Source organism: Sabethes cyaneus, chromosome 2 (assembly GCF_943734655.1).
Source record: "Sabethes cyaneus chromosome 2, idSabCyanKW18_F2, whole genome shotgun sequence".
Lineage (NCBI taxonomy): Eukaryota > Metazoa > Arthropoda > Insecta > Diptera > Culicidae > Sabethes > Sabethes cyaneus.
The window spans coordinates 198,164,874-198,187,780 of NC_071354.1; the positions used below are offsets into that span (position 1 = coordinate 198,164,874).

Genomic DNA, 22,907 nt, shown 5'->3' on the forward strand with positions numbered 1-22,907 from the left:
ATAGAACAAAATTAGTATTCTTATGTCCCTACGATAAAACTGAACCTTGTCGTGGTGTAGGGCTTTTTAACTAATCAGTAAATGAACAGCGGTCACGTTTACTTCTGAATGTGGGTATATATCAAAATACTTTTGTGATTTCAAGTGGGACTCGGGGTAAAAATTTACCAAATGTGATTGTTGCGTTGTTCAGAAAGTGCTTTTATTCCGTTTAAGAATAATGCCAGTATGGGGATCTCTGACAATAGATGAAGTTTTCTGGGATTCATCCCTGTTTATAACAACTGTCACAAATATCTCCGAAAAATGTCGGATTGATTCAGTTGGTCGGAGGCTTAGGGTTAGTAAGGGGATGTAAGCGGGATACCAGATCCGATTGGATGCCGAAGGACCACTCTGTAATGATTACGGGTAATAGCACTTCTTAGGTAGCAGATGGGAAAATTAGGTCAATTCGTGTCGCGTGTTCAAGTTTCGGCTAGGCGGTGCTGCTAGATAGAGTAGGATTTTTGCACTGGCCCCGTGGCTGTCCTGAGCTCTGATGGCTGCCCGCGGGCTCTGTCTATGGGAAGGGGTCGAGTCTTAAAGAGACGTTTAAGCCCAGAGCTTTACAGCACTTTGGTCTCGGCGGGCGAGTCTCTATATTTTGAAGCTTCTGTCGACTACCGCGAACGTCCAGCTTGTGCTGCGCTCAATTTACTTTGTATCGTGGGAATGCATTGTGAATGCTAAGGGGATGAAAGATTAAATTTGCCCTGATAAGTTGATCCGAGTTGCTCCGAAATTTGTCTTATCTATTGGTTCATTTGTGGTTGTTTGTGTTGGGAAACTAAAAGCGTGCGCGCGGTTGAAGACCAGTGTCAGGCGGGGCTGACGAATTCTCCACTTCTTCACTATACCACATATTGCAACTCGAGTGGTACAAAAAGTCCAAAGCACATTTACAAATTCGATCTATTATTTTTCTTCTCATCATCATCATTATCATCATCATCGTCATCATCATCATTATCATCATCATCGTCATCATCATCATTATATTTAAAATATGACATTCCGGCCTTTGGCAGAGAGATCTTAGAGTCAGTTCGTGGAGTCCGCGCAGGGCCGAAACGCCTCCGCCTGCGGGTATAGGCGTGACGGCTATGCTTGGGGCTCTACCTGTGTTTTAGTGGGCGCCAGTGCCTGTCTCGTCAGGTAGAATTGATGTTTGAGGTCTCCCTGACACTTTGTTGACAACACAAAAGGGCCCAGCGCAGAGTTTTATACGCTATTAAGCGACCAGTTGGATAACCCGAAAAAAAGGAAAAAAAAAAAAAGGAAAAGAACAAAATTAGTATTCTTATGTGTACATCCCAACACTTGACTAAGAAAACATTTATTTGTTAACGTTTTGCTTCGAGGATGAAAACATAGATCTTCGAAACGTCAGCCGAAAACGTAAAATAAAATTTTCGTAAAAAATGCGAGACTGAAAAGCCACATCTTTTAATAAATAATTAAATAATACTGACTGAAGTTTTTGGAGCGTTTTAGTAGAATAGGTACGAATTTTATTTCATTTCAAATAATAATAATAATAATAAAAGGCTTGTTCTACAATTACCGCATTATCGATGTACACTTTTAGCATGAAGGAAGACCTCATGCCGAAAAGGAAGCGTTCCTCGCGTAGTTGGGGGATATCTACCATAGTTGCTCGCGTTGCGACATCATGATCGCCTACGGGGATATGAATGCTCATATCGGATGGGAAGACAGACAAACCAGTGATCGGATAAAATCTGGTTAATCTTACAACCCAAATTAGTAACGAACAACAACTGTGGATGGCATGCAGCACAATACCAAATCCACTCAATATTTTATGCATCTATAAACCCCCAACCAAAACATATAATATTAATTAGCGCACTCAAATCAGTTAAAAGGACCGCATAAAATCGTCGGGCAACCGAAAAAAAAAATGAAATCTAGGACAAGGTTAGCATGTACAAGAGAAACCGCAGATTAAACGCTAGAACAAATCGCAGCGTCGCCCAAAACCTTAACCTTCAACTGTGAAACACGAAACACCCGCACGTGTAGAGTGAAAAACAACGACGTTTAATTATTCGCTTTCACAGCATAGCATACCAAAAATAATCGACAGCAGAACTGTGCAAGTCAGCAGGCGAAAACATACACCCGCTCCGCTCTGTCGTGATATGGAAAACATTCTCATTGCGGTGTTTGCCGATTAAGCATTCCCAGCCAGAAGGACTAAGTAACGTAAAGTGGAATAGGTTGTCCGTCATCCGTGATACCATCTTTGGGGTGAAAGCGTAACACACGGCATCGACAGTGGTTTGTTTCTTGAAGTTGGCTTTTATTTTTATTAATTTATTACGGTAATCATTATTTTTATCTACTTTATAAAGTTTCAAATCTCAAATAGTATTTTCCGCTTCCGTATTACTCTTGCTTTTTATATCGGCAATATACCAACAAACTTTTCAAAGTACCAGTATTTCTAAGCTGTTAAATGGTTATGGCACTATTTTTTCGGACAAAACTTTTGAAGCATGGTCTATGCAAAGTAAAATAGAATTAGTTTCGTTGACCACAATCGGGAACGTTGTGTTGAACAAGTTGAGGATGCGTGCAAAAGTTACATCTCCATAATCAGCAATAACCTTAACCTTCTTTCCGTTTTCTACGGCATAAAAATATTTACATTAATCCACCCCTGCTGCGGACTGGTCAAGGCATGGGGGTGGCTTCATTTAGTAGCTGGTGCCTGCGCTGCGTGTTGTAGATCACGAACAAACAAACGCTAAACTTTATTTCGCCAGCAGTGTCGATGACCTTGGTTTCATTCGTACAACATCCAAAACTACAGGCTCAAGTCCAGTCCGTAAATTGAGTCCTGTTGAATTAACCCTCTAGTGCCCAAATTTTTTATTTGCTTGAAAAAATTTTAAAAAGCTCATTTCGTGGCCAGAATAATGGAAAAAATATTCTCTAATTACTAAGTTCAGGAATAGTTTAATTATTTATAAAAATTCGTAACCCGCCAATTGGCGGGGTTGGGCACCTGGGCGCAAAAAAGTTGCGAAATCTAATTTTTCGATTTAATTCGGGACATCAATTTCAGAACATCTATAACAGTGGTAGTATTGATGGAATTAGTTATAATGAGCTTCAGCTGAAATTTTTGTATACATAAGATATTTTTTAAAATTAAAAAATAGGACAACACCGTACAGTTGAAGAATACTTGTCTTGAATGATGGAAATCGTAGAGACAGGCATCTATAGTTTTTTTTCAGCGTGTTCTGGGAAATGTTGTACTCCATCAAATTTGATGTCGCACGGTGGAAAATATATACGTTCGGTTATGGCAGCTTGACGTAGGACTACATCTTACTGCAAAGATTCAAAAGGTTTGCGACGGCCCCTGTCGAACATTTTGAACATAAAACCGAACATTTTGAATAAAAACATAAATTTTGAACATAAATCCAATAAATGGTATGCTAAGCGATTTCTATGCTTTTTAGTTTTCATTCGAAGTAGATACTGACCAACGAGACCGTTTGCCATATCCACGGTTTCCATATACTTATTGTATACCCGAATCATTGGTGGTACACCGATATATTTTTTGGTGGACTGGACGAACCGAGGCACAGTCGCACATGGATCTATATTGAACTATTACTATTTTTTCTAGCAGCATAGACAGCATAGGGGTGGTTATTACCGTATCAAAAATCTTCTCCATTGTACTCGGTCCTGAGCTACTCGTCGCCAATTTGTTGAGTGTCTCGACACACGGAAGTTGGCCTCAGCCTGGTCGAGCCTTCTAGCACGGTGGGCCCCTCTGTTCCTGGTGTCGGTGGGGTTCTTGAATAGAACGGATTTCACTGCACAGTCGTCTGGAATCGTTGCGATATGGTTGGCCTATCGTAGTCTCTTATCTTTCGCCAGGTGTACGATGGGAATCTCTCCAAGTAGTGCCAACAGCTTGTGGTTCATATGAGTTTGTACTCTGCCCAAAATAGTCCGCTACACCTTTCGTTCAAATGCGTGCACGAATTTCTTTCGTAAGCAAAGTTACTGTCTCAAGTTTGTAGAGGACTGAATAGCGTTTTGTACTTTGTCAGCTTTATGCGGCGATGTATGCTCCTTAATCGAAGCGTCTTGCGGAGGGAAACTAGACTTGACTTCCAGCTTGAATGCATCATTGAATCTCTTTACCCGTAAAATTGTCGGCGGTGACCATAAATTCCAAATATATGAACTCAACAATCACTTTCAGTTCATCGTTGTCTATAGCCACTGTCCGTGGGAAGCGAATCTATCCAAACAGACACAGAAACAGTTGTATTTTCAAATTTGTTAATGAATTCAGCAGAATGACCACGATCTTGCCTACTGATGTCCTTATCAGTAAGCAGCGGGCTTTTGGGGATTCTATAACTCCGAATAGTTCAGTAATGTCGTATAATAATTATCGTAAAATATGATTTTTAAAATCCGGTAAAATTTTAGAAAACAACAATATTAGTAACTGCTCCCAAGTCAGGATTGGCTACACCATAATATGCTTTGAAACTGTAACCATTGAAAAACCATTAGAGTCTGATAGAACATGAAACTTAAATCCTGTGATTTGTTTGATAAATTGGGTTTTTCATTTTTGTTGTACACATCTGTTCACTACAATCTTTTATCGACTGGTAATTCAGTCAATTTGTTCATTAACACAAACTTATTAACCGGTATAGATTAAAATTTGCGGTTAAAATGGTCTATGATAGATCCCATTTTGAATAATTGTCTTGCTTATCAAGATTTTGACGTTAAGCATCAAAATTCGCCGGGTTTCATGGAATCTATTTCTTGGTTATAGGGTTATGGTTTTCAAATACCATAAAATGCAAAAATCTTTTGTGATATAGCTATAAAACGCCATATTGCAGCTCGTCAAAAAGGCGCCCTGAAAATTAGGTGATAAGTCCTATAAATTCCCCTTCCATATTAACCCCACTACATGTTTGTATATTTTTCAAGGCATATAAAAGAAGCTAACAAGGCTTATAACAATAATTTTTAGCTTAAACTCGAAAACAATCAATAAATAATACGGAAACAACACGTTGTCAAATTACCAAAAAAAAAGTTGGCGTTAATGCCCAACCCGCCAATTGGCGGGGTCAGTTCCTTGATAACAATCGACCAGTTCCTAAACTTTTTATCGCAAATTTCCTTTTTTACCATGAAGTACAACTTATCAGCTACTCACCAATAATTTTTTTGTTCATTTATTCCAAGAAATAAGCAATTTACAACAATTTGAATTTCACTCTGCAGAGCAAAATAATTTTTTTCTCAGTTTTCTGGCATTTTTCAAGTTTCGCACGAAATATCTGTCTCAAATTAACGTAACAAAACAAACAAACCACTTGAATAGTTAGATTAGACTATAATGAGAAGGTATGGGTGGATATCAACATAAAACGATTAAGCATAGTAGATTTATAACGATTTACCTGAAGCCCGCCAATTGGCAGGGTTGGGAACTAGAGGGTTAAGCAAAAATAGAATAAGAAACACACCGGCCGCCTCCGTCCGGTCGCCTTTCGTCGCTCCGTGCTGCTTTGAATCACTCGAATGCATTTTTCACAAGCTACAACCGCAAATGGTCAGTCACCTTTCGCGGTTCCCATGCAGCAGCACAGACCATATCGAATTCCACGACCGGGTTATTCAATCAGACGGGCCATTCGACATGCAGACACACGCTAACAAGGATGAAAAGTGGATCAAATGGACTTGTTGTTATTGTTGCAGCCAATAACCTGTAGCCCTATCAGGATATGAATGAAATCACGCTGACCACACGTGGATATTTGTATGCTACTAGCGCACTACGAGAAACGGAATCGGAAATTCACAAAACTCACCGTTGATAATGCCCACGTATTGTTCTTTGCGTGCCCTGACCCTGTTTGTCAGCAAATGAAATATTCACCAAGTTCTACAATATTTAAATGCTATGACCAGCCTGTGTGTCGTTAAGGCAAAATAGAATCCATATGCTTTTATCAGCAGACAATGCGCCCAACTTAGAAATATTATTGATTGTGGATTGCTTATTTACTTGCCACGAAGCACCAACTAGCCTGGGTAGCAAATGAACCGAGGTATGTTTGCAATTAAATTGCAATTATAACGATGTTTCTGGAACGTTAGATGTTCTAGAAGAGATACCTGCATTGAAATATTTATTTCTAATGAAGTCAGCCTATATTGTATTTCATACTGTGAAATAATCTTGGTATCACCCATTTACATAACTTTGGACGGTTCAGCGTTCACCCGCAAACGAACGAAAACTGCCTAAGACTTGTCGACTTTGGCGCCTCCAAGAACGTGGCCATACGTAGTACCTTCTTCTAGCATAACCTCTACCATCGGTACACCTGGAGATCACCCAACCAGACAGAATCACAAATCGACCACGGTCTGATAGATGGTCGGCACTTTTCAGACATTATCGACGTCAGAACCTATCCGGGCACTAACAATGATTCGGATCACTACCTAAGATAAGGATAAGGATATAAGGATATAAGGATACGTCAAAAACTATCTGTTGTGAACAACATACGATACCGGCGCCCGCCACGGTATAATGTAGCGCGACTGAAGCAACCGGATGTCGCAGAAAACTACGCGTTATATCTCGAAGTCGCGCTGCCGGAAGAGGGTGAGCTGGATAAAGCCCATTTTGAGGACTGTTGGAATGCCGTCAAAACAGCCATTAACAGCGTAGCGGAGAACGCCCTAGGCCATGTGGCACCGATTCGACGTAACGAATGGTTTGACGAGGAATGCCAGCAGATATTGGCTGAGAAGAACGCAGCGCGGGTACAAATGCTGCGTAGAGCCACCCGTCAGAATGTGGAGCGATACAAACAGAAGCGGAGACAGCAAATCCGACCCTTCAAGGAGAACAAGCACCACCACAAGGAGAAGGGGTTCGAAGAACTCGAGCAGCTGTATCGCTGCAGGCGGAAGACCATGATAGCGGATGAAGTGACCACATTGGTGTAGCAAGCAACGAAGATGTGCCACCCGCATCGATAAGGGAAGTTAAAGAAGCCATCCAGCGGCTGAAGAACAACAAAGCAGCGGGAAAGGATGGCATTGGAGTGGAACTTATTAAAATGGGCCCGAAAAAGTTGGCCGGCTGTCTGTATCAGCTGATTGTCAAGATTTGTGATACGGAACGACTACCGGAGGAATGGAAAGACGGGGTTATCTGCCCTATCGACAAGAAAGGCGATAAGCTGGATTGTGAGAACTACCGAGCGATCACTATGCTGAATGCCGCCTACAAAGTGCTGTCCCAAGTCATCTTCCACCGACTATCGCCAATAGCCAATAGATTTGTGGGAAGTTACCAGGCCGGCTTCATGGAGGGTCGGTCTACAACGGACCAAATCTTCACCCTGCGGCAGATCTTCCAGAAGTGCCGAGAATTCCGAGTCCCCACGCACCACCTGTTCATCGACGTCAAAGCCGCATATGATAGCGTCAACCGACAAGAGCTATCGAAAATTTTGGAGGGAAATGACTTTCCGGGTAAGCTTATTAGACTTATCATGGCTACGATGGATGAGATCCAGTGCTGTGTGAGAATCTCGGGTGGATTGTCGGACCCATTTGAATCTCGCAGGGGACTTCGACAAGGAGATGGTCTTTCCTGCCTGCTATTCAACATTGCGCTTGAAGGTGTTATAAGGCGAGCGGCGATCGAAATGCGGGGCAAGATTTTCAATAAATCCAGTCAATTTATCTACTTTGCTGACGACGTGGATGCTGTCGGCAGAACATTTGAGGCGGTGGAAGATCAGTACACCAGACTGAAACGCGAAGCAGAGAAGATTGGATTGCAGATAAATACGTCTGAAACGAAGTATATGCTGGCGGGCGGGACCGAGCGCGACAGGGCTCGCTTGGGCAGTACTGTGGTAATCGACGGGGATGAGTTCGAGGTAGTCGACGAGTTCGTATACCTTGGCTTACTGGCAATAGAGGACAACAATACCAGCCGTGAGATTAAAAGACGTATTATCAGCGGAAGTCGGGCCTACTACGGACTCCACAAACATTTGCGGTCGTATAATCTGAGCCTCCGTTCAAAGTGCACACTGTTCTAAACGCTAATTAGACCGGTTGTCCTCTATGGGCACGAAACGTGGACACTGCTAGAAGAGAACCTACGAGCACTCGGAGTTTTCGAACGGCGGGTGCTAAGAACCGTCTTTGGTGGAGTGCAAGAGAACGGTGTATGGAGGCGAAGAATGAACCACGAACTCGCGCTTCTCTACGGCGAACCAAGCATTCAAAAAGTGGTTAAAGCTGGACGGATACGTTGGGCAGGACATGTTGCTAGAACGCTGGAAAAATAGTACAAAAATGGTTTTCGCATCGAATCCGGTAGGTACAAGACGAAGAGGGGCACAGCGAGCGAGGTGGCAAGACTAGGCGGAGCAAGATCTGGAGAGCACTGGGTGCCCGCGGTACTGGAGACCAGCTGCCATGGACCGAAATAGATGGAGTATAACTTCTGCGTAGGCATTGTCGTAAGACGTTAGGCCAATTAAGTAAGTAAGTAAATCAGCAAGCGTTATATCCCTTTTCGGTAGCATATTACCGATTCCGCAAATAATTTTTGTAGCCTTATTTCGTAGTTGTATGCTGACACACGGTAAAAGAAAATAAGCTACCTTTTGCCGAGTCAACCTTAGACACCACAGCACTGAATGCCGAAAGTAAATTTTGTAGCTCCATATTTTGGCTGTACCAGTAGGCTGACGAATTGATTAAAATTTTTAGCTTATAATCGTAGTTACTGACGTGTGATGGAAGGGAATCAGTAAGTTGCTGTGTTAACATGTCTATAGAAAGGTATCACTCCGGCAGATGCCAAAAATAATTTTCGTAGTAAAAAGAACCAGCGAATGCCACTGTGTCAACATTACCAAAATGCCAAAAATAATTTTCATAGCTCCTAATCGTAGTGTGCGACAAGTTGCTGAAGTTCAATCAAAAAGTACCAGCGAGCGTCGCCATTGTCTTAACTTTTTTTCAAGGTGGCGTAATTTCGAATGCCACAAATAATTTTCATTGGTTCTAAACGCTGTTATAGATCTGTTATAGGCGGCTGAGGAATATCGCACACGGAAAATAATTTTCGTAACCTCACATTTCTAACGTTTAAAACCAGCAAGCAGGGCCCTGCAAGGGCGATATATATTTATGACAGGCGTTACGCGTACTCTATTTTGGACTTTATCGACAAAATCAATCGGAAATGTTTAAAATAGAGTAGGCGTAACGCTTGTCCAAAAGATATAAATCACTATACACTGAAGTCGCTTTTTACGCGACTATTTTTACGCGGTTTTCGGAATTTACGCGGTTTTTTTACGCGGTTTTCGGAATTTACGCGGTTTTTTACGCGAGTTCCGGAATTTACGCGAATGTGCTCAAAACGTCTATTTTTTCGCGTAGTGGAAATCCACAGTTTTTTTACGCGAAATTTTGGTTTTTTTACGCGAATTTTGGAATTTACGCGATTTTTTTTACGCGGTTTTCGGAATTTACGCGGTTTTTTACGCGAGTTTCGGAATTTACGCGAATGTGCTCAAAACGTCTATTTTTTCGCGTAGTGTTGAAATCCACAGTTTTTTACGCGAAATTTTGGTTTTTTTACGCGAATTTTGGAATTTACGCGATTTTTTTACTCGGTTTTCGGAATTTACGCGGTTTTTTCGCGGTTTTCGGAGTTTACGCGGATTTTTTTACGCGGTTTTGATTTACGCGAGACGTATCCTTCGCGTAAAAAGCGACTTGAGTGCATTGTCGAAATAAATAACTTTCGAAACTTACAGCCAGTGTTGCGAAGCCCACACTCGTGTGGACTAATTTTCTCACACACGCGTATTCGTTCTAACGAACACGCCAACATAAGCATCCTACCTTTTTGGACTGTCGCTCTTGTTTATTCACTGCGACGAGTTTTGTGAGTGTGTATTTAGCTAACAACCACGGTAGTCGCTTTCGCTCGCTCGAAGGCTCGCACACAAAGAAGAAAAGAAAAAGTAATGCAAAACCTGTATCCCTGTGTGCCGCCTTGCCTCAACAGCAGCTGGCTGCTCACGAGTTATTTGCCTCGTGTGTGGATTATGCAGAAAGATGCTACGGGGCTGAGCGTTCGCGAGTGTGTAGGTAGCAGAATATCTGCCCACAGCTACGGTGGCTGTTTGTCGTACGCTTGCGTCAGTGGCGTAAGCGTTGGGACTACAGTATATATAGTTTTCGGCTCAGCTACTGATATTCATTGAAATAGAACCGGTGAGTGTGTGAGTATCGAATACGGTTAACGCAGAGAGGGTTAATAGCTGCACCAGAAAGCTCTTCTCGGCCTGTTTTCATTTCGATTTAGGGCTTACAAGTTTGTAAACTTTTATATTATTTTAGTCAAAATGTTTTTTTTTATTATAAACCTTATGGTTAAAATGATTTGTGGTTAAAAAATTGATTTTTTTAATTACAACATAATAATTATAAGATAATTGTAATGTAATGTTTTTAAAAATTTGATCTACATTCATTTCAATTTTTGTTTTTTACCCCAAAACAGTAACATCAGACATTTTGAAAAGAAAAAAAAAACAATTTCAGATGTATTCTCAAACTAATCATTACAAGCCAAATTTCTACGACGCTGCATACGGGACCTTGCGAGCAAGCATAACTTCATGTTATGCTTAACAGCCATAGTGCAAAACAGTGCTTATTGCCTAATCGTATTTCTTCTCTCCCACACGTAGGTGCCGGTCTGGTGGAAATGTCAAACGAAGCCAGCGGCGGCCCCGTCGGAGCCGTTGTTCTCGATGAAACTTCTTCCACTATGGAAACGGAAAGCAGTTCCTCTCCTCGGGATCAGGCAGCTAGGGACGCAGATCATTCAACGTCACCCGGTAGCCAGCAACAGCAGCAGCAGCATCCGCAACAATCAGATTCGTTGCTTACCGATTCGGAAAACACAAACAACGAGAACCGGGTGATCGAAATGGATCGAAGTGTCGCGAATTTGTCGGAAAATGTGACCGCGATGGAGGCAGAATCGTCAACTGGTGTTACCGCGGAAGTGAAAAATAGTGTATCTAGTGTTGAAATTGATAAAGATAAAGGAACAGAAGTGAAATCTGGTGAGGAAGATGAAAAAGTTGTGGAAAAGGGTGATAAATATGCTGAGCATGTTACCTATAGTGAACAGGGAGAAGCAATCTATACCGATCCGGAGACGAAGTTTCGTTACAAATGGTGTAAGGTGAAAAACGAATGGGTTCCGGAGGTGGAAACGGATCGGTCGGAATCGAATCCGTATGAAAACGAACACTACCGGTGGTGTCACGAAAAAAAAGAGTGGATTCCGAAGGAAACCCCCAAGGAAACGGAACATTACCGGTGGTGTGACGAAACCAAGCAGTGGATCCCGAAGGCGGAGCAAAAGTCTTCGGAAGATGATCGAACCTACAGCGTCGAGAATGGTGTTCATTTGTATACGGATAAGGATGGAGCCATCTACTTTTGGGATGAAGCGAAAAAAGCGTGGTTTCCCAGGGTGGACGATCATTTTATGGCCGTTTATCAGTTGAATTATGGTTTTATCGATAATACTTCCGATGGTAAACCCGATGAGCCTACCGCTGCGGTTGAACCTGAGCAGAAAGAATCCCAACAGTCGGAAGAAACTGATGAAGAATCTAGTAAGGTGAAAGGCAAGAAACGGAAAGCTCCTCCGGAGCCACCCAAATGGTTCGATTTGAAACCGGAGCATAACACCAAAATGTACGTGTCCAATCTGCCGCTCGACATAACCGAGGAAGAGTTCGGCGAACTGATGGGCAAGTGCGGTATGATTCTGAAGGATCCCAGAACGAACAAACTGAAGCTGAAGCTGTATCGCGATGCTAACGGGATGCTGAAAGGCGATGGATTGTGTCACTATATTAAGGTAGGTGGAGGGCTTTTCTTTCAAATGATGCACTTTTTTATGTAGGGTAGACTGCTGCAGGTTAAGAAAATTCGATTATTTTTAAATGAATGTAAATAGCCGCCAAAATCTTGAAACTAAATTAACATTTTGCTTGTGAGCCGAGTGGGTCATAAAAAATGGCCAAAAAATTTTATTGGAAACTTTTTTGAGCCAATATTTTTTTGTTTTCCTCCAAGAATTGGCTAAGGCTTTTTTATGTATTTGATACGTATTGAAGTGCTCTTCAACATCAGACTATTTACATACCGTGAACGTACCATATTCTGCGCAGTTAAGACATTTTTATGATTCTTCCGCTATACTAAGTATTCTAGATTTAAATTAACAACGTGGATAGCAGCAACGTGTAGTGCCTACGGTCTATAATATCTGGTAAAAAATATGGGAATTATAAGTCGACCAACAATTGAGTATATTTTTCGTTTTGTAAACTTATCCACGGTGCCTAATTCTACGCACTTTCTTACCCATGTTCCTAATTCTGCGCATGTTTGCTCCTAATTCTGCGCACCCAAAAAGTGAAAATAAATACTTCTGCCATGCTGTTTATGTCTTTATACGCTGAAAGCACGCCAAAAAATTCGGCATCAGCCATTACCATAATTAAATTCATGATCCGGCGGCCTTCTAGTGCTGTCCGGGTGGCAAAGGAATATTGTTATCATTTTGATTGCCTCATTTTAAATATTGTATTCTCGATAACGTGAAGGGCGAATTGATTCGGGTTTTCTGCATACTGAACATTACACTTTAAACTAATACAAAAAATTGTGTTTTTATATAGAAACCACTTCCCCACTCTCTGACAGCCCCATGAGGTTGGACATTAAAAAAATAGAAGACTTGGTTTCATGAATTGGCGCTTCAGCCCCGAGACACAGCACAGGATTCCAATCAACGCAAGTTAAAGATTCTACTTGAATTTTCATGCCTCTATATCTCAGCCATTTGGGTGAGGTTGCGTATTCTTTCGCGATTTTTTCGTAGGATACATTATTGCGCAGAATTTGGAATATAAATAAAAAAATTGTACCTAAATCTGCGCATTATTGCGTCGCATTTTTCTAAAGAAGGCAATGCATACAATCACTCTTTTTGTCTAAAACATGATCTGATCTAAAACATGATCATTGCAAAGAATTTCGTTCATTAATTTGTTAATTTTCTAGAAGGACAATCTTAGCGTTGGTGCTAACGTCGATGTTTTCTGCCATATAAAATGCTTTCAGATGCACGTCAAATTATTTCGCTCTCAAATATTATGGCCCGTTTGTGAATAATGGCGTAATCTTCAACAGACATTCATAAAAAAAAATAACGCAATGATCATAGTTATGCACAATGTTAAAGAATACTTACATAAAAAAATGCGCAGAATTAGGAGCTGCGCAGAAGTAGGAGCGGTCACGGTATATATGTATTGTGATGATATAAAAAATGGTTTGGCTGTGCTGCAGGTTGAGAATTGAAATTTTTGCTGGGCGAAATTTTTTTTTTCAGCATTTTGTCCATTTTTTATAATTGAAAACTGCTATTTAAGCAAGTCACTCTTGTTTTCAATAAGTTTTGTGCATTTTAATGCTTTACTTTATACTGGGTTGAAGGTCAAATAAACATTGACGTCCCTACTGATCGCTCTTGTCTTGCCTTGCCTTGCCTATAATTTTCGAAAAAAATTGTTGTTAATGTTTGATGCTCCAAAAATACCATATGTACAAATAAAATGGATTTGGTTTTCATTATTGTAAAAACTAAAATGTCTCAATCTGCAGCAACAATTTTTTTGACGTAGGACTTCGTCTTTCAGGAAGGTAGCTGGTATAGGATGTCATTCCAAGAAATCTTTCTCGAAAAGTGGTCAGGTTTTGAACGCTAATAGCTTAGTGGTTTCCCGAACGATTTTCAATATTCTTACACCAATTGATTGGAAAATCTTCTAATAATTCGCCCAAATGAAGAAAAGTATGGATTCTTGATGTTGAACTATTGAAAAATTGAAAATAATGAACCTATGTTTTACCAGAATTCTCGCTTCGTGATTGGTTGGAAGACTTTTTACGATGATCTAAACCTATACCAATTTGATATCTGTGCTTGGGAAGTAAGCCAAAACAAGTGACCAAGTTATCTCATTTCAACAAGATTTCTTAACACCGCGGTTCAACCTAGACCATTTTGATGTCCTTGCTTGGGAAGTACGCCAGAGAGAGTGACAAAGCCCCTCGTGCCAACAGATTTCTTACGAACGTGATCAAACGTAGTTCAATTTGAGGTTTGTGTTAGGGAAGTGTCCCAGAAAAAATGACAAGTTCGTTGTGCCAACAGATCGCAAATTCTTTACTGCGAGACGATTAAACTTAGGCGAAGTTGATATCTGTGTTGGAAAAATGTGCTACAGCTGCAGTGTTCGGTTATATTATGACTCTTTTTTGAATACGCATGCTTGCCGTTTCATTAGAAGTGTAGTGAAAAAATAAATCGTTTGTTTGAGAAACCCCACAAACGCCATTTTTATGAAAATTGACTTTTTAACAGTTTTCGAATCCTTGAGGAGATCCACACCTTCCCTCAAAATTCCAGAAAAAGTTAGTTCCACGAACCCCTTTTAATTGGGGTTGCAAATATCCGTTTGTTTGAGAAACCCCAAATATCCATGTTTCCGATAATCACCTAGAGCGGCGCTGCGCTAGGTACAAAATTATCATTCAATATTTACGTGCAATGTTGTAAGCAGTATTCGCAATACAATTCAATAGTATAAAAATGTCTTCGGAATCGAAAAATTACGAGTTGGACTGGACACAGTCAAAAAGAAGAAACATAGTGTTCGGCGGACTACAGAATGCAAGGCGAAAGTTATTAAAAGTAAAAGAACGGCGTATAAAATCGAAAAGAAAAGGATGTTTTAGCTGAAAAAGTTCGAGCTGATTTCAAATGCACACACTTAAAAAACTCAGCAAAATTTGCCGAGATTTGGACAGCCGAGCGTTCGGTAAAAATTTCAGTTTTGCAAATCGACGTTTACGGATCTTAACTAACGTTTGGCATCATAAAAAGTTTTACCGAACGCTCGTCTGTCCAAATCTCGGCAAAATTTTGCTGAATTCGGCACTTTTTTTAAGTGTGCAGATAAGCTTGGATTAGTTAGTCGACAAGATAAACGTAAATAAACCGTACTTGTAATCTAGATACAGTAAGAACTGTAGCAATCTCGTTCCAGAAATCGACAGACTAAACTATCCATGCGTTTCTCACAAAAGCAGTAACCCACCATTTACTATACAATGTTAATAATAGCACAATGTATAAATAAAAGGCTTAATTTTCTATTTATCTTTTTTGTTAACTCGTTGCTTTTCCTAATGTAGCACTAACGAGCACTCCCGAGTAACTGTAAAATCAATAATTTATCATTTCGAAGTATTTAAGATGCTGTTCACGTATCTCCATTTCCTTTTGGCATAACGTAATTTGAGAACAGGCCCTTATTCTCAGATTCTGTTCCATAATCATAGTACGGTTGTTATCCAAGATTTAAAATGTTTATTTTCTAGTTCTAGTTTTCTAGTATTACTACTAGCAAAGTATCAACGTATTCTATTCGATGCGAATTCGTGTTACTGTGGTCCATTTATGCAGTTTAAAAACCGCCGTTACTCCATTATTTTACCTTTTATTTTCTTATAGGTAAATGCAAACCGTGATAAAAATTTGGATTAAAAAAGAACAAAACTTTTTCTAAAACTTGTATTGTTCTACTTCAAAATTTTTAATAAATAATATTTAGCGCCCCTCCCCTCTTCTTCTTAGCGGTACGTACTTTTTTAACATCCTCAGTGATATATGGTAGTAAATTACATACTATGAGCATGGAAAGATCACAAGTTTGAATAAAAACAGCCTAAAGCTACTTAGGTGTACTGTCAATTTCTCGTTTGTTTGAGAAACCCCAAATATCCATCAACTTTAAAGCCTTGTAATTTCAGCTAGAATCATTATTTTGATCAAAAGATAAGTCTACATAATGTATTTTAGATATTATCATAGAACCTCATACCAAAAAATATAAGGATTGGTTCAAAATTTTGAGAAAATCAGTTTTTTGTTGTTTTCCAACAATAGTGTCGAGTGGACTTGTGGGGTTTCTCAAACAAACGATTCAAATGTGCTGTTCATAAAATAGGATTGAATTGGTAAAATCCCTTCAACGTGGGGAACCATGGGTAATATAAACAATCTTTAATTTCTGTAAGGTAGCAGAAAAGCAATAGTGTGCATTCTTGATTTTGTTAAATTGTTTCCAAATGCACATGGAAATAACTCTGAAATCTTTTGAGGATTGAACGTATGCAATGTTACTACTTTGATAAATATTACATACAACGCATGTAGCATGTATGTATACATGAAGAATCGAACGACTACAAGCATGGATATATGCTACTATCACTACAAAGAGACTTACGTAGTCCTGCGTCACGTATATATGCGGTCGTGTCTTGTACACAATCCCTCTGATTTTTTTCGTGAATTTTAAGAACCGTCACGGAAATGACCGTAATTTCTTTATTTTTCTAAAATTAGATATTTTGCAATTTTTTCTGTATAGCTAATAGAAATACCTTTCCAATGATGCAAATAACACTCATCATTAAAACATTCTGATGAAGTTTTATGGACCGAAAACAAAATTGGTCTCAACCAGCAGCTATCTTCCCTATTATTTTATTCGTCGTAAATTTAACCCTCTCTGTCCCATGGTAGCACAGGTGCTCCATGACTTCCGATACTAAAATTGGCCGATAAAATTTTTGAGGCATTCTTATATGGATACTAGCTGACCCAACAAACTTCGTATTGCCACAAATTAAACTGTGTTGTTCATAAATCGTGATTCTCGTATGACCTTTGTCACAATCTCGAGTATTGCAAGTTTCTGAGGAGTTCATGGGTGGTTTAATATACAAATTTTCCTCACAGTAAAGTAGAAAACAACTCCCCCCATTGCTTAGCCTGATAAAATAATGCGAATAGTATTAAAATATTCGCCATGATTATATAACATTAAGCCGCATACCGTTTTGCGGAACACCACTTTTCGGTTGACCATAACGCGGAATATAGAACCTTACGCGGGATGTACCATTTCACGGAAAATGTTTTCGTGGAAAGTAGCATTTCGCAGGGGTTATTTTCTCCTTACTCGCTGTCGCTCGTTCGGACCCAACTGAAAAAAAAGTACTGAAGTCGCTTTTTACGCGGTTTTGTTACGCGAATTTCGGAATTTAGCGGTTTTTTACGCGAGTTTCGAAATTTGCGCTGTTTTTACGCGAATTTTGGAATTTACGCGGCTTTTTTTTACGCGATTTTCGGAATTTACGCGGGTGTGCTCAAAACGTCTATTTTTTCGCGTAGTGTTGAAATCCACAGTTTTTTTTTTACGCGAAATTTTGGTTTTTTTACGCTCGATTACGTTCTATTTGGTTGATTGATTCTCTAGTTATGAGGAAATTTGTACATATTTCATTTGTATGGGAGCGTCCCTTTTTAGAGGGGGGTCATAATTTCCCTCCTGAAGAGGGGAGGAGTCTCAAAGCACCATAGAAAAAGAATTTGCCTCCCAAAACACCCACATCCCAAGTTTAGTTTCATTTGCTTGATTAGTTCTGAAGTTATGACGAAATTTGTATTTCATTTGTATGGGAGCCCCCCTCCTCAAAAAGGGAGGGGTCCTAATTCATCATAGAACAAATTCTTTCCTCCAAAAACCCCCACATGCCAAATTCGGTTCCATTTGATTGATTAGTTCTCGAGTTATAAGAAAATTTGTTTTTCATTTGTATAGGAGCCCCCCCCCCCCTCCCAAAGTAGGGAGGGGTCCTAATTCAACATAAAAAAAATTCTTGCCTCCAAAAACTGTCACATGCCAAATTTGGTTCCATTTGTTTGATTAGTTCTCGAGCTATGAAGTAATTTGTATTTCATTTGTATGGAACCCCCGCCCCTCCTCTTAAAGGGGAGAGGGGTCATAATTCTCCTCCTAAAGAGGGGAGGGGTCTCAGTTCATCATAGAAAAAATAATTGCCTGCACAAACATCCACACGCTAAATATGGTTCTATTTGCTTGAGTAGTTATGAGGAAATTTGTATTTCATTTGTATGGGAGCCCCCCTCCTAAAAAGGTAAGGGGTCCTAATTCGTCATAGAAAAAAATCTTGCCTACAAAAACACCCACATGCCAAATATGGTTCCATTTGCTTGATTAGTTCTCGAGTTATGCAGAAATTTGTGTTTCATTTGTATGGGAGCCCCCCCTCTTAGTGGGGGCAAGGGTCTCTAACCATCATAAGAACCTTTCTTGGCCTCAAAAACCTCTACATGCAAATTTTCACACCGATTGGTTCAGTAGTTTTCGATTCTATAAGGAACATCCCGACAGAAATCCATTTTTATATATATTTGATTTTGATTTTATAACATAACATTGTTTTACAAGCTGTATAGTTGCGTTTGACGAATTGCTAATTAGCAGCTTTTTTACATGATCAAAAACTGTAAGCCACCAAAACACCCCTGGGACAGAGAGGGTTAAGTTCTCGACAACAAAGCAATCCACAATGACCAAAGTAACAAAAAAGGTTTTATAACACATTTATAACGGTTCTGGCTGGCCACCAAAAATGGTTATAAAAACCGCAGTAAAACGGCAATCAATGAATTGCTTCCGCGTAGAACGTATCAAAACACACCCAAGCTCTCGCTAAAGACTTTATTTAAATACGCTTCTCTCTTACATACTTACCTACTCTGCCTTAAACATCTCTCTTTCAATCGCCTAAACAGTTTCTTTTCACATTGCAATTATCTGTGCTTCTTTCTTTCTTGCCAAGCGACAGCTAGCAAATGGTCAGTCTGACTTCGACCTTCCTCCTAACCTTCCTCCTTGTTACTTAGCTACGTTGTTTGCCATTTCTTTACATGATGGGTCAGTGTAGGGATTGCTCGTTTTGGGTAGCAAACTTGAATAAGTTTATAATCTGAGGAAAATTTGCAACAAATTTTAACTTCCTTCTCGGGATTCGAGTTTGCTTATTTTTTCTTTTTTGCTTTTTACTACTAATAGTTTTTTTTTTATCAACAGCAGTTTTTTCATCATAATGTAGCTCCTATACGGTTTGCACCCGTGTTTGAAACTTAAGGTTAATATGGCAAAATGTTAATATATGTATAGATTTGCTTTGCGATTTACTTTTTTGTTTTGTTTTGCTTTTTTCGAAATGCTTTGTAGTACGATTCTAATAGTGGAGAAAATGATGATTTTAAATTTCCGTGTTTGTATGTCAAGTGTTTGTTTGCACTGGTTCAAAGTGAGTAAAGTGCCTTATCGAACTACTGCTTGGCTTGCCTTGCAATCTACCGGAAAGATTTACCTCTTTCTCTTTGTAAGTTTTTATTGTAAGTTGAATTGTTTGCATGATTTCTAATATTTCTTTGTTCTATTTGACGAAAACTTACTCCTTTCAATAATTTTTGTATAATTTGAACTTAGCAAATAATGACTATTGGTGCGATTGTTTTTGTTCTTACAATTCTCTTCGTAAAAACTAAATTTTATAGCAACATTTTATTTAAGTGGGAAAGTAGTAGTGGAAAATTAGATGAAATCAATACTATACTTATGATTTTGACAATGATGATTTTTTACATTAGAGTTGAGTTCAATACATAACATGCTACGTCTTCTATGCGTAGTTAAAAAGGTGTTAAATAAACAAACAAAAGCGTCACATGGAACAAGAGTCTCTTAGTCTAAAATTATGTTGTTAGGAAGGGTACCGTTTTGTTTTTGTATTCTAGAATAATAAAAAGAAAGGATATGTGTTGGTGTGCTCTGTTTAGATTTCGATTGATCGGAAGAAAACTATGAATTCGACCGAGTTTACGGAGACAGACTTAGGAACTCACTTATATTTATTTAATTTTTATAACTTGTGGTTTGTAAGATTGGTCAATCTCGACACTCCTCTAGTTGAGAATCCTGGTTTCCTCCCCATTCCGTTTCTATAGCGACATTAATGTCGAGTTTTGTTTTCTAGACTGTATCTGCTTGGCAGAGTTTACGGAATGGTTTCGTTCCCAGAACGCACTCGCTTTGTCAACTTCCGCTTGGATCGCTCGCGGAAGAATTCTTCACGTTCTTCGAGTGAGAGCTTGGCCAATCGTTCTCGAACTCTATCGCGCTTTGCTTTCCTCTCGTCCGCGGAGGAAGTTCTTATAGCCTCGGTTGGACGAGTTTCCGGTGCTGCAGTTGTCGTAGTAGTCGTTGTGAAGGTTGTCGTCGTTGCCTCTGTTGTAGTTGGCTTCGTATAGGTTTCACCCAGATGATGACGATGCTGGTGCGGTCGGTACTCTGTGAAGACCTCATTATTCAGCCGGTTGTGCTTTTTGTGGTTTCGTGGGCGGTGAATATCGACGGTGAATCTTCGCTGGGCGGTGCTGGGCGCTCCGTTACCGTTGCGGTGACCATTACCATTGGGCTGGTTTATATCGCTGTCCTGAACGTACTCAACGACCGGCCGACGGAACAAATCGTTGCTAATGTACTCGTTCTGCAGCAGCTTCTTGCGAGGGTTGCGACGACGGGAAGGCCGAATGCGACGTGTTTGGTTCGAGTGTTTCATCTTTCGGTAACGGTTGTACAACGCAGTTGGGTTGACCGTGGTATTGCTGACCGTGTTGTAATAGTCCCTGTGAAATGACCAGGAAATGATTAGTTAGTGTTGCGTTTTAGACTAGTTTCGTGACTTTTCAAACACAGACATCAACTAGTTGTATCAACATTCAGTTTAAACTGATGTCCCGTTCGAAAAGGCACATTAAATAGTGATAATGCGTACCTTTGTTTGCTGGTGCGAGGTTGATCCGCAACCACCACCTCCATCTCGTTGGCCATCTGATTCGGGAAGGTTGCGTTCCATCGGTTGTACACCTTGGACTTGCTGTGTCCGCTAACCAGCGGCATCTTGTGTTGGCAGATGAAGTTAAGTTTTTCTGTGCATAGCTTTGCCGACCATCTGAAAGTGAGCCAAAAGAAACGTACCGCAAACGGACGAAAATTACGTTAGTCAAAAAGTGTTGAAATTGAATTACTACGGAGAATATGTACTGTGAAGTAAGTTGAGTGCTAGCTTGAATGCTGTGTGGCTAATTATACAAATGGTGCAAAGCTCGTGCGTGTTTGTTAGATGCGTGCACGGCGCGCAGACAATTCAACTTGGAAGCTTATAATTTATTCCAAAATACACAACTAATTCCACCACCTTCAGCTAAATATAACTACAATATCGGCAATGGTACAGAGTTAGTTCGCTTTTACCGGGAAAGAACAGCGCTCCAACCAGGAGTAGGTATATTTTAACATGCTTTCGGGGAAAGTTTGTGTTACCTTTTGGCAGGAAATTTGCTTCATTTGAATTTATCTTACTGATGGAGTTTCATTAGAATGGAAGCTTCTTCAAGTGCGGAATGTATAATTTTTCTTTCGAACGCGAGAAAGTAAAAGGAAAGCAAGCCGGCACTGTGGCGCGCCGGTTTCGGAAACAACGGGAAAAGTTCGCATTGCAGAACGAGAGCAATTGGCACTTCATTTGGTTGTTCTCTCGTCAAACTGTTTGAGTTACGAGGTAGTAGCAGCATAGTATGACTACAGTGAGTTTTTGCTGAGTTTGCTTTTTTTTAGATTATGCATTTTCTACCTTATTCGACATAAAGGATTGTCCATAATTTGCGAAAAAGCTAACTTTGTTGTTTTATTTGTATTTATTTGGCATTCCACACTTCGTGGACAATCCCTGTTCGAACGAGGTATGTTTAATCTGCGATGAAAATGGATGCTGATTGCTCGGCATGAAATAATTACCTGAATTTGAGGTCAGGGTTAAGCACTGCACAGTGGTATTTCAGATCCTGGCTGCCCCTGCAAAAAATGCTCATAAATAATAGAACCACTTGTGATGTGTTTTACTATTTCTCTCTCTCTCTGAGCTAAAAGGACATCATACAAAAAGCTTCTCGTTAATTCACTATAATTACCCTGGAACCATTTGGCTAAAGGATTGATAGGCGATATCCTTTCCGTTGTAACCCCACTGCCATTTGTTGGCTTGCCAGTTATAGTTGCCGCCGATCCAGATGTAGTTTTTCTCTGCAATCGAAATCACTTTTGGATGAAAAAAAAATTTCTACCAGAGATTTTGTAAATTCTCCTACCCTTGGTCATGAGCAGAAACTTGCGCAAGTTTTTGTCATCGTACTTTAGCGGTTCCGCCAGTTTGCTGTTTCGGTCCTTGCACTCGAAGTGTGCGTCGAGCCAGTTTTGTTTATTCTTGGAAATGAAGTAACATTCGTTGCCGATGCGGAAGAACTGCGGAGGACACAACGCGTACATCCGCTTGAAGCGCCGGCCCGAGATCTGTTCACCATGGTGTGGAATCAATCCCTGGGCTGTGGCAGCGGATTGCGCTTCCGCGTCCACTAGTGTGTTGTACCGACCCAGCTGCTCCTGTTGTTGCTGCTGGGCGCAAACGGTGAGATATAAACTGGGAAGAAGGTAGAGGGCTGTGCAAAAAATTAATCGAAAAATAGGTTATTGAGTGCATGGAAGTAGTAATATACTCATTAGGTATGTTCATCAAGGCATTAAATTTTATTAAATTTTTTTTATGAAATCCTTAGTATTGATTCGCTTAAATTCATTGAATTTTTTTAGAATTTATTTAGACTC

The 22,907-nt window shown here is 40.0% G+C and overlaps 2 protein-coding genes across 3 annotated transcripts in view; one reads left to right on the plus strand and one right to left on the minus strand.

Moving 5' to 3' along the window:
- The window catches only part of LOC128733581 (HIV Tat-specific factor 1 homolog), a 169,180-nt gene that overhangs the window by 19,015 nt on the left and 127,258 nt on the right, over window positions 1-22,907 (plus strand). Inside the window, exon 2 of the mRNA XM_053827265.1 lies at window positions 10,893-12,082. Coding sequence (XP_053683240.1) covers window positions 10,910-12,082 — 1,173 coding nt within the window. The 5' untranslated portion in view covers window positions 10,893-10,909. The remainder of the gene's footprint in view (window positions 1-10,892; window positions 12,083-22,907) is intronic.
- LOC128733582 (uncharacterized) overlaps window positions 18,845-22,907 on the minus strand; it is a 242,087-nt gene continuing 238,024 nt past the window's right edge. Inside the window, exons 4-8 of one of the 2 annotated variants that reach the window (XM_053827267.1) lie at window positions 22,394-22,741; window positions 22,217-22,328; window positions 22,044-22,094; window positions 21,022-21,198; window positions 18,845-20,872 (exon numbers count right to left, since the gene is read on the minus strand). In XM_053827267.1, coding sequence (XP_053683242.1) covers window positions 20,242-20,872; window positions 21,022-21,198; window positions 22,044-22,094; window positions 22,217-22,328; window positions 22,394-22,741 — 1,319 coding nt within the window. In that variant the 3' untranslated portion in view covers window positions 18,845-20,241. Of the gene's footprint in view, window positions 20,873-21,021; window positions 21,199-22,043; window positions 22,101-22,216; window positions 22,329-22,393; window positions 22,742-22,907 lie in introns of both variants that reach the window. The other variant, XM_053827266.1, reaches the window with a different exon arrangement.